The 12,270-nt window shown below is 42.0% G+C and overlaps 2 protein-coding genes across 2 annotated transcripts in view; one reads left to right on the top strand and one right to left on the bottom strand.

The window, feature by feature from the left end:
- Window positions 1-108: 108 nt before the first annotated feature.
- zgpat (zinc finger, CCCH-type with G patch domain) lies at window positions 109-6,541 on the bottom strand. Its single transcript, XM_004572726.3, has 7 exons — window positions 6,370-6,541; window positions 5,339-5,994; window positions 5,043-5,176; window positions 4,785-4,952; window positions 4,262-4,384; window positions 2,570-2,981; window positions 109-2,187 (listed from the first exon to the last, which is right to left on the bottom strand). The coding sequence occupies exons 2-7, from the start codon at window positions 5,947-5,949 to the stop codon at window positions 2,049-2,051; spliced, it is 1,587 nt and encodes a 528-aa protein (XP_004572783.3). The 5' UTR covers window positions 5,950-5,994; window positions 6,370-6,541; the 3' UTR covers window positions 109-2,048.
- A 286-nt stretch (window positions 6,542-6,827) lies between these two features.
- Window positions 6,828-12,270, top strand: part of LOC101471847 (TELO2-interacting protein 1 homolog) — a 13,832-nt gene continuing 8,389 nt past the window's right edge. The window contains exons 1-6 of the mRNA XM_076878140.1: window positions 6,828-6,961; window positions 7,488-8,245; window positions 8,584-8,921; window positions 9,018-9,282; window positions 11,234-11,411; window positions 11,603-11,895. Coding sequence (XP_076734255.1) covers window positions 7,520-8,245; window positions 8,584-8,921; window positions 9,018-9,282; window positions 11,234-11,411; window positions 11,603-11,895 — 1,800 coding nt within the window. The 5' untranslated portion in view covers window positions 6,828-6,961; window positions 7,488-7,519. The remainder of the gene's footprint in view (window positions 6,962-7,487; window positions 8,246-8,583; window positions 8,922-9,017; window positions 9,283-11,233; window positions 11,412-11,602; window positions 11,896-12,270) is intronic.

Raw genomic sequence — 12,270 nt, 5'->3', positions numbered from 1 at the left:
CAGCCAGAGCAGGTGCAGGGGTCTCTAGCCCTTGGCAGGATTTTACTTGCACCTTTTCAAAGCCTATTAGCTCAGGAACACCACTAAGTGTAAAAACTGGAATACTGAGACAGTTAGCATGACTTTAATAATCTATTCTGTGAGTTCAGACACGAAATAGTTTGCTAGATAACTGAATCAGTTCACAGTTTTCAGCAATATTCATCACAAAGAAAGTGAGACATTTGTATTCATGCGTGAGGTTCACTGTAAGAGACTGAACCAGATATCTGATAATAACCTTATGCTTTTATAACGTTAGGCTGGTTTTTTTTATCTGTAAGATGTGTGCCAATAAACCTGTCTGTGCTAGAATGACATCCACCTGCACCATGTCTTTATTTCCTACCCTGTATATGACTGTACATAAGAAAATATTTACAATATTTGTGACAGTGATTGTGAAACCTAATGAATAGGGCATAAAAACACACACTTTTCTCAGGAGTATTAAACAAAAACATTAGAAAGCTCAGCTGATCTACATGTTCAGAGTAACACTCTTTTAAAAAGTTAAAAGCAAGTAAAAATTAACAGAGTAATGTGTTACCTATATAATATGAACACAAGTAACATACAGTAATAGAAGTAATTTCACCTCACATAATTGTGAGGCACCGAGAAGCGCAGTTAAAAACTGCCCCAGCAAATTCTTATGGCACGAGTGTCTGTGGGAGTGTGTGGTGCACTCATACACCCAACCATGCAGACAGCACGACCACAGTAGGACACGCAGTGAATCTGCCTCTAGCTGGGCACTGACTGGACCCTCATAAATGGGGTAAAGCGTGAAGCACAGACCCTCAAGGGATCCTATTAAATCAACACACATAGTGCATTTAGCCCATGATCAGCGAATTCAGCGTCACCCCTGCAGTATTCAGCAGTCAAAGTGCTGTCACTCAGCAGACCGAGGTGCAAGCGGGGGCTTCCCTCAGGGTACGGAGAGAAGAAGGTTTAGGAGTTCTGCCTCTGTGGCTTTCCCGCCTTCTCCAGTAGACCCCCGTGCACAGGCTTACACTGTATCTCACTGCAGCTGTTACTGCTTTAGCATGATTGTACAATCTGTCTTCCTTCAGGGACGATATGATTGCTCACCAGTTCCTCTAGTTGTCTGTCATGGTCTCCGACTCACACTAAACCTCACTGGACTCATTTGAGATGTTAAATGCAGGTGTTTATAAATTGAAGTAATAGCGTTATTATGCCTCGCCACATCAGTTTTGAAGTCGCTTATAAAAGGACGAAGGCCTGATCTACGGTTGCCCAGCACCACGACTGCAACCTTTTACTTCACGTAGCCACCACCCAACCCCACAGACAATGTGTGTCAGACTTTATGAGCAGGCAGGCTGCTCTCCAAATTCATTATTTAACAGAAAGGTTACGGTTGCAACTTCAAAGATGGTGTGTACGAGCCGTAAGAGGCGTGGGCGTAACTTCAAAACTCTGCAAAGGTCTTCCAACTCCTGAGGATGTAATTTTAAAAGTATGAAAGTTCAAGTATACGGCACCAACCACTGGAGCAGTGCTCGGCCAGAGCGATCGAAACCTCTGCCAAAGAAGCCTAACAATGGGAGCACAGTCCATCCAGTTTAAAGTGGAGCTCAGGTGTGCGCGGTTAAGAACAAAGGAAGGCACACAATAGGTTCTCCAAACAAGCTATATATTTTTCTTTTTTCAGTTCAGGTGAAGAAAAATACAGCTAGGAAAACAAAAGTTCATTAAAAATGAAAAATATTTTTGAACATTATTGAGACCTGTGCAGCTGGAAATCAAAAAAACATCAATGCTGAGCGGATAATGCGCCAGCGCTTAAAAATAAATGAAGAGCAGCGGATTCACTCTGCATCAAGAGACGGCAGTGAGAAACGACTGGAAAAAAACAAGTCTTCAAATACAGTGTAGCAAAAAAAAAAAAAAAACCTGACATAAGGGCGGGAGCAAAAGTTCATTTCAGGCTCGCAGTGCTTTCCTTTATCCTCCATGTCTTTGAGAGACAGCTGAGCTCAGAACTCAGTCATCTTCTTGTGTGTGTCGGCCTTCTTGTGCTCTCTCTGGATGGACAGCTCCTGGGCTTTCTGCTGGACCAACAGCCGGCGGGCCGCTGACAGTTTCTCCTCCAACTGCTTCACTATGGATGGGTCCCTTTGCACACATAAAAATAAATAAATAAAAACCCAGACAGATTAGGAATTGAGACGAGATGATGAGTCAAACTGAATTTAGCTGCGTTGGCCACAGAACCATGTGTCTAACCTCGCAACTTCACACCTTATTTACATTTTCGCGCAACTCCCACAGTCCTTCTTTGTAAACTCACATTAATTACCACTTTAACTGTCAGGAACATTATAGCAACTCAAGTTCCACATGCTTCATATCTCACAATAGACTGTTGTATTGTGTAAGCAGAGCGATATATGCAATGGTTTCTAATGTGACAGCAGCTGCTGAGGCTCTGTGGGGAAACAATTGGCTAAGGTTGCAGTACAGCTAATGAAGACTGTGCACTGACCCCAGTACTGACCTGCCTTCCTGTCTGCTGAGTGACTCGCTCAGCTTCTGGATCTCCCTCTCGGTCTGGGACACCCTCTCGGCAGCCTGGAACAGCCTCACGTTCAGACTCCTCTTGGTGCTTTTTCCTCCCCGGTAAGCCTCCACCCCGGTTGCCGCTGATGGCGCAACAGCACCCCCCTCGGGAGGATGAGCGGTCTTGCCTCCAAGCTTGTGGTTGAGAAAGTCAAAAACGGTCTGGCCCCCTCTGGTAGCGACCCGAGGCTTTCTGCGCCGCTTTGGGCGGCCGGTTTGTGCGCCGTCCTTTGCAGCCTTGCTCTGGGTGCGTCTCTGGGTGAACTCAGAACACTGATCCAGAGACTTTCCTTTGGGTAGTACCACCGCCATTACTGGCTCCACTCTGCCCTCCTGGAGCTTTCCCAAGCCTGAAAACATAAAAGACAGTGAGTGAAGAAGAACACAGTGTAATGTGCTTCTTACATCTGCATACATAGACTTTTATTAGGATTCACTGTGCAGTGAAAATGCATTTGTATTCATTCTAAATATGTTAACTAAGACACCAGTTCGCCAGTATCTAACTTAATGTTAGTTTAGTAGTTTGACTGTAATTCTCAATCTCAGACCTACACACAAAAAATGATAGAGTGTGACAGTGAAAACCAGAAGATAGATAGATAGATAGATAGATAGATAGATAGATAGATAGATAGATAGATAGATAGATAGATAGATAGATAGATAGATAGATAGATAGATAGATAGATAGATAGATAGATAGATAGATGTGCTACACACACACACACTACCATTATAAATATTATAATTAAATTATTTATAATTTTATATAGGTTATTTCTCCTCCTTTCAACAACTGAATATTAGACTGGAAGAACCAAAAGATACTGGGAACATTTTTTGTTTTTTGTCTTTCATTCCTTTAATAATAATTAATCAATGTTATTTAATTAGTTATCTCTATTTTTGGTACTTGCTCTCCCTCTTTTGTATGACAAAAGTAGGAAGAAAATCATGGAAGAGGCTGTTTGTAATATCTAAGCTTTTTCCTAATAAACAACCCACCCCTCCCACACAAACCAAAAAACAAAGTAGGTCTGATTGGAAATCTTCAACTCAAACTTGAAGACCGATCTATGTCTTTTAAATGTGCTATACAAAAACATCTGACTTGACTTGATTTTATTTTGGATAGACATTTGTTTGGGTTGAATATACCACAAACCACTTTAAGTTAATATGAAAACTTGTTTCGTTTACGTGGCAAACATACAATCATGTACAGAGCAAAGTGAAAATAAAACTGGACAAAGCACAAATTTAAGCATAGACATTTGTGTGTCTATTGTTAGATGACACACTTTTGAGCTGTGATGCATTGTATATGATTTTAAAGTGCACCTTACTGCCCTCTCGCGTCTTGTTAAAGAAAATAACTGCTTCACCCAAACACCACTGTCTTACACTAACCACACACCATCACAACCTCTCCTAATCTTGGTGCTACTTTTTCTTGTTTCTAAAAGTGTCTTAAATGTATGTTTTGTCCTATTTTTAAAACTCAAGAATTAAAAATAAAACAAAATGACTGCAAAGAGTTAGGTTAGCTGATTTTTAAACAGCATGCCAGGGGTGGACATTGTGACTTCTGAGCCTCAGCGCTGTGTTGTGCACTGTTTGCACTCACCTTTTCCATATTCGTAGCCCATTTTGAGCATGAGCTTGGATCCAATGCCTCTGGTATGCGCCTCCCAGCCACCAAAATTAGCACTGCTTGATGTTTCAGTGGGTTCCACAGCAAAGTCTATAACTGTTGCACAACAAGTAAAAGACACAGTCAGTTCTTTTTTCAAGTCAAGAAAACCCTTCTTCATATTAATAACTGGCCCAATGTGTAGCTATGACAGATACATTTTTACTAACATCGTTCTCTATGATGTCCTGACATGAAACTTTTTTTAACATAAGCTACTTTCAGCTGTTTGTTTGTCAGGAGTTTTACTGACAAAACCCCAAAGGTGAATCGAGCAGGTGATCGTTCACTTGCCAAGAGAAATCACGACACCATGCAGCCTCTTCATTTTCTTTTTTTTCTTTTTTTAAGTGAGTGCCTCTGAACCCCATTGCCTTTTTTATTGGCAGGCAGACTTAAAGATTATATTTTCTGATGTTGTGGCTGATTTGTTTTTTCTTACAAAATGTAAACACACCTTTTGCATATCCCATAGCATCATCTCCATCACCGATGTCATCCGAGTCGGACTCTGATGACAGCGGGTCATCTTCCCTTAAAGGTGGGATAACGCCGTCGGCCTCGACCACGGCATCTTTCAGCAGCAGCGAGTCGAACTTCACAGTGTAGAAACCGCTGTCAATTTCTAAAGTGAGAGGAAGGCTTTGAGTTATTTCTTTATACCTCTTCATACTTTTTTTGTGTTTACATTACGACCACTCTGTGAACAGAATACCTTTTATTTTGCCTGGGTGCCAGATACCGTCCTCATGACGAGCCAAGCAAGATGAACCTTCTTCCAGATTACTTAGATCAGAGTCTAGGAACTCTCTGAGCTCCGACACATAGACCACCTCACCGTGAGAAAACCTTTGATAGTGAAAAAACACCAAATATAACTCTCTGTGTGTACAGATCTGAGATCCAAGTAGATGATACAATAATCTTGTAAGGGACTGAACTGACAGAAGCCCCGAATTTAAATCACGCTGTCAGTAATTTATGGTCACCTCAGTGAAAGTGATAATTTACCTGCAGTTATCCTGAAAGCGACATTTATCCTCCAAGTAGAACGGGCAGGGTTTCATAGACTTCTGGGTGGGGTAGATGTAGAGCACTCGCACTTGTGCCTCATCTCCATCTGGCGGTTCTGCCCCCACTACCATGGCATTGTGATACTCCAATGTTCCCCATGTTGTCCGATAGGGCGCTCTTACTTTGGTACCACTTAGTGCATCTTCTTCTTCCTTGTCCTCTTCTTCTTCTTCTTCCTCTTCATAATCCACCTCCCCCCCTCCCCCGTCCTTACTTCTCTCTTTGGAATCTGAGCTATTACCCGAAGACTCCCCAAGTTCAGAGTAGAAAGCAGCAAACTCAGCATCAAGTCCACCGTTTGCATCAGTAGCTGCTTCTGATGCATTCACTTGCAGTCCGCTACTTTCCTCGAGGCTTGCAAGCAGCTGACTTTTTCTGACAGACACCAGGCTGGCCTCAGTGAGCTCTATCAGCTGACGGAGATCTTCTTTCAGTTTGAGCAGGTCTGAGTGCTGGGTGGGGTCCAGGCCGGCAGACAGGGCTGTCTCCACCTGCTGCAACTGGGCACTATAGGCAGCGATGGCTGCCTCAAGGGATTCTTCATCCATGCTGACCCTAGGTACGAGCCAGGGCAGGAACCGGCAGCTTATCCCCTTGCGGAAAAAAAACAAGATGCAAAAGATAAAAGGGGAATCTAGATATAAGAAGAAAGATCATTTCGAAAGTCACACTTTATGGGCCACTTATTTATAGCAAGAGAAGAAATTTCCAGATATTTGAGTGACAACAGGACAAAGAGGAAGCATAGCTTCGTGAATGTTGGTAAATCTGAGGTAGACAACAGAACCACATCTAAAAGATGTGATTTCATTGTAATAAGAGCATCGACTGTGTGTTTTGGTGTGTTACGAGGTACCATAACATTTGTCAAGGATTTAACGTAGCAAAATAATCATGTCTGTAACATCATCACAGACTGTTTTAGCTGTTAGCCGTCTTTAAGCTAACTTTTACAACACTTGTATTACCTTTGTAATTAGGGTAGCTGTCTCATATCCACCACGGCGACGGAAAATGACAGCCCCAACAAAATCTTCTTTATTCAAAATATGTTTAGTTCAAATAACTAAATACAGATACTAGGATTGTGCAGCACCGGCAAACATGCCTATATGTATGAGTCTGACGTCCGATCAGTAGTCAAGCTCGCTTAAATGAATGGACTTCCTTTGGGAATACTCTACTTTCAAAATAAAGCTAACATCGTTAAGCGTCAAACCGTTTCGAGAGCTAAAAATTGTCAGAACAAGCTTAAAAATGGGGATTTCTCTGTAGCAAACGTCTTTCTCATAAAAAATTCTATAAATTCCCCGATGTTTTTATTACACATTTTATAGGGTTTCTATCATAGGAAGAAAATTCTGTTTTATTTTGAAGGCAAAGACCCAAAGTCGGAAGCCTTAGTTTACGTTAAACATGTGCGTCGTTGGCGCAGACTCGTGATGCTGGTTATCGGCACAGCTTCATCTGTTTGTAAAAATCTAATTTTTCATTGTAAAGGCAAGCATTTCCAGTCGCTTTCACGGAAGGGGGGCTCCACTTAAACCTAACAATGTGAAGGTAGGCCGTGTTGATACTGACGCTGGTACCGCAGTGGTGCTTTAGAAGCTGGATGCTGTCAGCATGCTGTAGTTCAGCTACATGGTAGACTCGTCTTCTTAGACATGCTCTTGTTAAGTTTGTATTCCGTATCCTAAGATCTACATGAAGCAAACAAGTCTTCCAAAAGTGTTATAGTTGTACTAACGGATACAAGGGACCAACGCTAGTGTTTGGCAACACAAAACATCATAACTATCAGTGAAGCTGGTGCATGCAAATTCGGATGGATTCTTTTATTGACAGTAAGATGTAAAGCATTGTAATGCCATTTATATACAAAGGCTGTACCTGTGATCATACTGTAGAAGTAGGTTTTTATGTAATTAACCTGTAAATATAGGCCTTCAAAGTTACCAGCTGACCAAATCATATTCAATCACAAAGACAAAGTAGCAAAATAAATCAATAAACTTATATCTTCTTGAGCAGCACAGACAGCTTCCCGGCTGCTTACAGCACTTACTCTCGTGTTCTGCATTTCTAGCCATTCTCCGTCACCTAAGCGCCCCTGCAGTGATGCCTCCAGCCATGTCTCAAATAAGCGATCCAAAGATTGCTTTTGCCTACTTGCGCCCAGCCTGTGTCCTGCTCACCCGAGAGCCCACAGTGGTTAATGTGGAAACACTCAAAGGCCAGTTAAAAGAAGTCAACGATGCCACGTTGCAGCAGCTTCAGGAGTACGTCCTCTTCCCTCTTCGATTTGTCCTTAAAGTCCCCGGGGCTAAGAAGGAGCAGCTGGTGCAGTCTGTGACCGAGGCAGTAAGCTATGTTTTGGAGAACACTTGCATCCACAGCTGGGAAACCCTCCACAACCTCTTTTCCGAGCTTTGCCTGTGCCTGTCCTCTTCAGCTGATCCCGGGAAGCCTGCAGATACGTCAGAGGAGCTAAAATCAGCTGTTCTGAGGTGCCTGGATGCCCTGCTTCATGCTGCTTATGGTGATATAGTGTTCAAACTCTTTGAACCGATTATGCTGCCTGGGCTGGGTGCTGCCGTTTCACTGCTGCTGGCTTTGGGAGAGAAGGAGAAATCTCGAGATATACAGACAGCAGCCTTGACGTGCCTCCAGGCTTTGACTCTGCAGTGTGACTGCACCCAGGAACACGTAGTCCCATCATCAGAGGAGCGATGCTTTGTAGGCAGCGCCATGGCATCATTTTTACCTGGAATCACCATGGCTACGGCCAGGATCATTACAGGAGATTTGAGGCAAGGCCATGCAGTCACAGTCCGGGCCATCAAGGTACCACATGTTTGTTAATCAGATTTACAACAACAGCACAATAATGGCTTAACACTTTATTAGACGATAGTCATCATATGTAATCGATGATCTCATGCAATTTCATAGTTCGCAAGTGAACATTTACCTTGCTAACTGACTTGAACATTTAATAAACCGTATATTAAAAAATTTATTATGTGATTGTTTGATTTGTTGAATAATTCAGTTGACCTAAACCTTTCATTTACAGAGCATAAAGAGGGCTTGTATAGTTTTTCCAGAACTAAAGGAAAATTTGACAATATCATAATACAAATGCACTGCAGTGATCTGATTATGTGATCACCTGTTGTCAGGTTTGGTCCAGGACTGTGGAGCTTGTCATGGAGGATGTCCAGCTCCAGTCCACTGAGTCCTATAAGACTCCCTCTGCAGACCTGGGGAGGATCGGACAGCTCATAGTCCTTCGGACACCGGAGTGGGTGAAGAACACGGCAGGGAAGCTGTCTGTCCTGCTCAAGAAGATAATCTCATGCACTTCAGCGCACCAGCACTGGAGGGTTAGAGTGGCAATGGTGGAGTTGGCCGATCACCTGCTGGCCAAATGCAGTCACTCACTGACTGATTGTGTAGGATCACTACTAGAAGCACTGGTGGGGGCAATCAATGATGTGGAACCTAGAGTCAGAGAGAGGTTTGATTTGATTGATATTTTTATAAAGAAAAGGAAGAAATGAATCGTAATTAATGGATACAAGATGTTTACTGATACTGCTATTTTCTCCTCTAGGTGTGAAGTTGCTCTCAGAGAGGTATCCCAGAGAAATCAGAGGTGCAGCGGCAGCAGTGGCACTCAGACCTTCACTGACATCTTATCTGAGAATCTCCATTCTTTGGCCACCTCCCTACCCAGACTGATGAGGACCTCTGATGACCAGAAGAAGCTCTTTGTTCTCAACGTGTTTTTGGGCTACTTAAAAATCTTAGGACCGCTTATCTCTGTGGTGCTGAACTCGGCTGCACATCTGGAGAGGATTTCCAAAGCCTTAATGCAGGTAATGTAACAATAAGGTTACACTGCTTTTGATGTTATTATGCAACAACAGCCATGGATTTAAATAAAAAGTACACTTTTATCATATATATATATAGATTTAGAGATCTGTACAGCAATTTGTGTGTCTTGTTGAGCATGCACCAACACACACACAAAAACAATGAACACACATAAGCTTTTTTGCAAATGTTTCTATAAAAACCAGAGTAGTGTTCATTTGTGGATATATATGCTCACTTTTGATGATGATGTGATAAGGTGTTATCTCATCTATACATAAAAGTACTTCAAACCCCACATGCACATGTAATGTGATCTGTGTGTGTCGGACAGCTCAGACATGTGTGTCTGACGATCTGTAAATGAGCATAGTAGACATAAAAAAGTAAAGTGAGAGAAATCGAGTTGCCACAAATATCTCTATATCTAAATAATCCACGCAATTTATATAGTCGAAAAAGAGTAGAAAGAAGTTTACACTTATTTGATCCCATCTCCCTTAATACTCTTTAATATTTAAACATTTCATTCGTCAAATTCTAACAAATGTGCTGTTGTAGCTACTCACAGTGAGTTTTTCTTTTACATTTTTTCCCATCTACCAAAGAGCAATGATATCAGGGAGGTGTCTGCACAGCCCAGAGGACACTAAAAGGCAATTCCCATCTCAGCCAGTCTGTTCACCATGCTGCCATCTGGCAAGCAATACAGAAATATAAAACATTAACAGTTTCCTTCTTTCCTCATTTTCTCTACTTCTTCAGGCTGTCAGTTTACTGAATGATCCTCAACACTTTACCACGAAGAACAGCTATTTTTTTTTCCTATTTTTAAGTGATAAAAAGTTTTGTTATACAACCATTTATTTAATAACAATAATAATAAGGATTATTCTTGACTCTTTAATACAATTTCAATTTCAATTCAATATAAGAACGAAGACATGTGCAAATATAGTGTAATTTAGATGTGTTCAGTAACTATGTGAATGAGTGTGCAAATAAGGTCTACTTTGTAGTGGATTTGTGGAAGTTTTTGTTGTTTTTGAGTCTTTTGGTGAGTATTGTAAGGTGTTTGTGTATGTCAGTTCTTTGGTTGTATTGAGTTGAGGACTCTGACTGCTTGGGGAAAAAGCTCTTGCAGTGTCTGGTGGTTACGGTTTTGATGCAGCGAAACTGTCTGCCAGATGGAATCAGGGAGAATAGAGTATATGAGGGGTGGAACGTGTCCTTCACCATGCTGTTTGCACGTCGGATGATGTGTGTGTTGTAGAGTTGGTAGATGGGTGGGAGAGGGCCTCCAATGATCGTCTCTGCTGTCCTCACTATCCGCTGCAGAGACGTCTTTTCAGCAAAAGTTCAGTTCCCATACCAGATAGCGATGTAGCAGCAGACGACACTTTCAGTGGTTCCCTGGTAGAATGATGTGAGGATGGGAGGAGGGAGACTGGCCTTCTTCAGTTTGGTGTTCAGGTTCCAAGAGAGGTCATCATATGTGCACTCCCAGGAACCTGAACACTGTTGACCATCTCAACAGCAGATCCGTTGATTTTCAGTGGGGTGTGGGTCGTTGAGCTCTTCCTGAAGTTAACAACCATCTCTTTAGTCTTCTGAACATTCAGAGACAGGTTGTTACTCTGACACCAGTCCACCAGGTGTTGTACCTCCTTTCTGTATTCAGACTCATCGTTGTTGGTGACCTGGTTATTAATGCAAAAAATAATATTTTTAAATGTAGTCTCTTCAGGACTGCAGCCCAAAATATAGTATTTGACTTGTCAATGTTCATGTACAAAACCAAAATGATATGTCTTATTTTGTGTAGAAATACAGGGCACCTTGGCATTAGTATTTTGTAGTCTGTAGTGCGGCTGCTTTAAGGTCCAATCTTGAATGTTTTTAGATTTCCTAACCCCGTTAAATTTCCTAAAGCTTCTGCGTGCTTTACAGGTGCTGGAACTCGATGTGATGGATGTTCGCATTGTGGAGGAGAGGAGTTACGCTGCTGCCGTGGAGACGAGCACCGGCTCCCATGATTCCTACACCACTCACACACAGAGGAAGCATTTTCTCTACTTCACAGATGAGAAAATCTTCTCTGTGCTCATGGAGATCTGTCGCACATTAGGTATAATTGCTCTTTGACTTGGACTCAGTTAGCCACTCCTGTTTTTTATCATCATTGTGCCTTTTCCATTGTAATTTCAAATGAATTTAAAGCAGTTATCTTCTAAAAACAACGACAGCTGGTATAAATACTCGTGGGTTGTAGCTGGCTCATTTCTTTAGCTCTCACAGATAACGTTTTTTTGTCTTTAGGTTATTATGGCAACATCTACCTGCTGACCGATCATCTGCTGGACTTGTACTGCCAGTCTTCAGTGTACAGAAAGCAGGCTGCCATGGTGTTAAATGAGACAGTTAGAGGTGCAGCAGGTATCGCTGTGGCAGACCAGAGTCAGGGTTTGGAGACCAAAGTTCGTGAAAGCCCTGCCACCCAGGAAGATATTAAAGCAGCAGCTGTTTCTATCATTGAGGAATACACCAGCCTGAACAACTGGCATTTGATTACAGTCAGCAAGGAGATGGATAGAGACCAACAGGATCAGCAGGTGAGGATATTTCAGTCCTGGGGCATCATTCATCAAGCATTTCCACACATAATATATCATTTGTTAACTTCATCTTGCCTCTAAGTGGAGTTCCTGACAAGTAGTATACTGACTCATCTCCTGTAGAGATGATTACAAAGAAATGTGCAAAATGCACATCCAGTCTAAACAGCAGAGCTGTTTGTACATAGATGCTACAAAATAAATCTAAGCAGTAAAACCTGGTTTAGACTAATTTAACTGAAGACTGAAAACATAAACAACACTCCTCATATCTTTTTAGAAATAATGCAAACATAGGCAAGGAATAGAGGGCACATTTTTGGGTGTTGCAAGGGCTTTATTGTACAGAGTGAGGAGCGATCAGCGGATATT

The sequence above is a fragment of the Maylandia zebra genome, linkage group LG20, assembly GCF_041146795.1.
Source record: "Maylandia zebra isolate NMK-2024a linkage group LG20, Mzebra_GT3a, whole genome shotgun sequence".
NCBI lineage: Eukaryota > Metazoa > Chordata > Actinopteri > Cichliformes > Cichlidae > Maylandia > Maylandia zebra.
This window is presented reverse-complemented; position numbering and strand designations above follow the sequence as displayed.